Source organism: Athene cunicularia (genome assembly GCF_003259725.1).
Source record: "Athene cunicularia isolate RWA chromosome 5 unlocalized genomic scaffold, athCun1 chr5_part2, whole genome shotgun sequence".
Lineage (NCBI taxonomy): Eukaryota > Metazoa > Chordata > Aves > Strigiformes > Strigidae > Athene > Athene cunicularia.
The window spans coordinates 9058970-9063578 of NW_020799102.1; the positions used below are offsets into that span (position 1 = coordinate 9058970).

At 49.6% G+C, this 4609-nt stretch overlaps 1 protein-coding gene across 1 annotated transcript in view; it reads left to right on the top strand.

Moving 5' to 3' along the window:
• The window catches only part of PIDD1 (p53-induced death domain protein 1), an 18178-nt gene that overhangs the window by 772 nt on the left and 12797 nt on the right, over nucleotides 1-4609 (top strand). Inside the window, exons 3-4 of the mRNA XM_026850185.1 lie at nucleotides 1542-1913; nucleotides 3657-4070. Of these exons, the coding sequence (XP_026705986.1) occupies nucleotides 1542-1913; nucleotides 3657-4070 (786 nt within the window). The remainder of the gene's footprint in view (nucleotides 1-1541; nucleotides 1914-3656; nucleotides 4071-4609) is intronic.

A 4609-nucleotide genomic window follows, 5' to 3' on the forward strand; every position in this document is an offset into this window, starting at 1 on the left:
GGGGGGGTGTACCCGGGGCCTGGGGCTGCCGGAGCTGGCGGCACACTCCTGGGTGTGTCTGTATGTCTGTCTCTGGGTGTCTGTGGGTGTCTGTGTGTCTGTCCCTGTGCTCGAAGGTGCCTGCCGGTGCCCTGTGCACAGCCTGAGGCTGTGTTTGGGGTCTCCCAGCCTGGCCAGTCCAGAGCTGCCCTCTGGTTGCTTCACCACCAGTAGCTTTACAAAGCTATGGCAGATGAGAGTTTTTTTTCCTCACAAATGTGTGATGTACAGCCTTTTGGTAAGAAATACTTACCTTTTTACTAAAGAACATACCTGTTCTTCCTGTCCTCCCATGTCTGCAAAGTTTCCGCTCTTTCAGGGAGCTGGGTGTGACAGCTGCCCCCAGACTGTGCCTTGGGAGCACCAGTGCTGCCACATCCCGCAGGTTACCCGTGAAAAGCCCTGCTCCAGGGTGCTGCAGCTTCCTTCTGCTGGCCTTGGATGTTAAAGCTGTTACAGCTCACTCAAAAGAAACTTCCATTCGCCTATCCATGGCAGGATTTAAAAAGAACTCCTGATACTCACACCATAAGGTAGTTTAATTGCCAAGCTCAGGAGGAGCTGCAAAACATCAAGGAAGCGGAAAGAGCAAGAAATGGGGGACTTGGAAGTGTGTGACTACTGGTACAAAAGCAAGTGTGGTGCCTCTGCTTGTCTTTGCACTACCAGTGTGCTGTGATGATAGTGGCTGATTTTGAAAGCCCTATGTGGATGAAGGCTTCTTCACACTAAGAAGGCAGAGGAATGATTAATTTGTTCAGATTTCATACTTCTGCTCCTTGAGAACTAAATCCTCAGCATGCACTATGTGATATCTACTTTTCCCCTTTATCCATGGAGGGTGCTGTGAGGGGAGGAGACAAGGACTAGTTGAACTAACCGGTCGTGGCTTCATGCCCCGTTTGTTGCGTTGGAGCATCCCTGCGAGGCAATATCTGCCAGACCCCCAGTCCCGCTGTGCAGTCCAGTGCTCCTGTGCCATGGATGTGCCTTTTCTAACCCCCTCCCTGGCCCTGCCACGTTTGCTCTGCTACCCTTTGCCTGTTTTCATCGACATTTATCTACGTTTTATCCCCTTGGCACCCAGTTTCACACCCAGGTTTGATGAGGACCCTTCACAGCCTGCGGGCAGCCTCTGGGTTTTGGCCCTGGCTCAGCTGTCCCTGCCCTGGTTTTCCCCTCAACTTGTAAAGCTTCCTGAACCTTGAAATATGCATAAGGCATAGGCATTTACATTTATATCTTTTACAGTTAATATTGCTATTTATTCTGATGGTGGGTAATTGCTCCATTCCCCACCAAGATGTCAGCTGGGAAAACTCAGAGGTTTTCCCTATGAGGAAAAGCCTCCGTGGCATCCTGCATTTCTGTGCTCTCTGCCTACAAAGCTTTCAGTAACACGCGTGTAATCCCTCCTGCCCTCTTCCTGTGATTGTAAACTGTTTCCAGCCTCTCTGGGCTGGGGCAGGAGGCCTTCATCGTGCACTTGTGTTCTCTTTCAGAGCCATCTTTCCTCCTCCTCCTAGTCCCGGCTGCCTGGTGGTGCTGCCGGTGCCTGACTGCCTGGCAAGTCAGAGCATGTCCGGACCCCGTGGACGAGACGCAGAAGATGGCAGAGCTGCTGGGGCTCAGGGACGAGTGCAGGGAGGGGGCTTCAGGGGCTCCTGCGCTCGCTGCCTCCTGCCTTGCAGACAACAGGCTGAACCTGGATGTGTATCCTGACGGCTGCTGCCGGTTCGTCCGGCTGTTCGAGGGGCGGCAGGGAGAGGTGGTGCGGGTGGAGTTCCTCCGGCTCAGCACCAACGATCACCTCCTTGGCACCACACTGGGCATCCTTCCTCATCTGAAGCATCTGAAGTCCCTGGTGCTCAAAGGTAAATTCTTGGGCCTGTCGCCATCCAACTTTTCTAGGCTCAGCTTTTTTTTTAATCCTTCTCCACATCTGCAGGACAGAGTGCCCCTTAGTACAGCTTTGGCTCTTAGCCTTGCCCAGAGCTGCATGCAGATTTCAACAAGGTACAGCTTCTAGACTCTTATTTCCTTTCTTTGTTTCTACAGCTGCCTGGGGACTGTTTTTTTGGAGTCTGGCTGGGTTGACGCGGCAACATTTTCTTTTAGCTGTCCTCTAGAAGAGCATTTTTTGCACAGTTATAAAACTGTATATGCAAAGAGACCGTAACTATAAATACAAGGAGAGGGGCATTGAAAGGTGTTGGAATGTTCAACTCCTATTTAATTTTTGGGATTATAATGAGGTGTCTTTGCTGCGTTTCCATCTGAATCAATCCTAGCTTAATCCTTGCTTGGTGTCAGCGAGCGTAGGTTTAACAGAGTTTAAGACAGACCAGAAGAGGCTGCTCAACATTTTATCAGAAATATGACTCAGGGCGTGAACGTAATTTGGCAGGCTGTAATAACTGTTAGACTTATAAATATTAGATCATTCTTTGACTTTCTCATCTCTTTATTGTAGGAAGATCTCAATACAAATGGTATAATGTCTGAATCAGACTGAATCATTTGCTCTTCAGGAGATAGAATTTTAAAAAGAAATGAGAGAAAAAAGGGGGAATTTGTGGTCAGAGTTCAGGGTTCTAGCTGAAAACTGAAAAGACTGATGTTTGTTTCTATATCTGCCACAGATTTCTCATGTGAATAATTTCATTTGTCTTTTCCCTCTTTAGTAAGGTGAGGATAAAGGCAATACCTTTTATCAGGCTTGTGTTGTGAGATGTACACACACGCTGAGCATCCTGAAGGGCAATAAAATAACTGACAAAGATTTTCTTAGGTACAAAGTACAATGTGTTTATCAGTTTGATTGTTCTCATTTTTTACCATTATGCAGCATAAAAAAATGTTTGGTGCCCTCTGCTGTATGTGTACACAAATAGACAACAGTGGAGGGAGAGTAGGGAACAATGAAGAAATGGAAATTTTTGGAAGTTGCCTTCTGTTTTCTCGACTTATTTTCTGTGGGTACAGCCCTTCTCCAGTTTGAGTGTCACAAGCTGGGGTGGGAGACTTGCATCCTTCCCTCTCTGAACTGTCTGGTGTACACAGTACAGAATGGTTTGCCTTTTTTTCGCACATTTTCACTGCTTTCCTCACATCTGCTCTCCAGTCTTGTGAAGGCAGATCTCAGTCCTCGGGGCTGTTTGTCCCTCAACAGCATGGGCAAAAACCTGGTGGGTGAGGGAATGTCTCTTTACTCCATAAAGTGTTGTGTGTTGGCCACTGGTGCTGGTGGGAAGAGGTGAGGAAGGAAAGCAGGAGACTTGGAGGTGTATGGGCCACCCTGCTGGCAGGTGGTGGATGTGTGGAGTGGCCTGGCTCTGTCTGAGCTTCGACTCTGGATGTGTTTCGCAGAGCTCAGCTGGTTGACTGGCACGTCTTGATTTTGTAACAGATCTTTCCCATTATTCCCCTTTCCCTGTCAGGAAACTGAGGCAAGGAGCAGAAAACGCACTTCTCTATGAGTGCTTTGTAATCAGCGCTGCTCATTGTGATCAGCAGCTCCCCATCTTCTGGGTCTCTGTGCTAAGGAGTCTCACATGAGGCTGGCGACATATCCCTGCTGCATATTGACCTGTTCCTCCTCTTCCCTCCACACCCAGGCGGGCACACCAGGGATGAGTTTGGCTCATGTCAGCATGGCTCCCTGACAAGCTTGCCGCTAGATGTTGGGAACCTGAGCTGTCTCACCCACCTGGATCTCAGCTTCAACAGCCTCTCCACCTTACCTGGCTGCATCCTCCACCTTCCCAGCCTCCGCGTGCTCCTAGTGAGCCACAACAGCCTGGTGACACTCCCTGAGGACTTCGGCTCTCTGAGCAAGCTGACTTTCTTCTCTGCTATGAAAAATCAGCTGAAGAACTTACCTCAGAGCATTGGGGAGCTGGCAGTGCTGAGGGACCTGGATCTCTCAGAAAATGCCTTGGAGTTCCTCCCCAAAGAAGTTGGGAATCTGCACAACTGCACAGAGCTGGATCTCTCTGGGAATCGCTTATCGAGCATCCCAGACTCCTTAGGTCAGTATTTTCTAAGGGAGAAGAAGGACATGGGCTTGTTGAGCTTTTGGTATGGTCCTTGAAGGCCCTTGGTGTCTGCCCCCAGAGTTGTTAGCACAAACCATCTGTTAGGTGGCAAGTGGAAGGGATATCCAGAAGAAACATGCTTGGTTCAGTCTGTCCCTTTGAGCATTAACAATTCCCTGGACCATGCTTTCTGCTTCTGCGGATCAGCAAGACTGCTAAGATTTCAGTACAATTTACCATAGCTGAGGATCCAGCCTGGCTGGTTTTGGGCAGCACCCAGGACTGGAAACAGAAGAGCTGGGGTTTGATGGGATGCAAATCTGGGCTTGAAATCGCGCTGTCTGGCGTGTGCCAGTCCATGGAACTGGGCTCTGAGTTGTGCTGCATGGCTGCCTGGCTCGTGGTTCCCGTATGACTTTTGGCCCGGGGGTGTTGCTGATGGTGTTGTGGAAGCATATTCTGTCCATACGCGTAGCTGGGTGCTGAAACGCAGAGGACAGAGGAGGCTGTGTTGCCTCTCGGCTAGTTCCCTG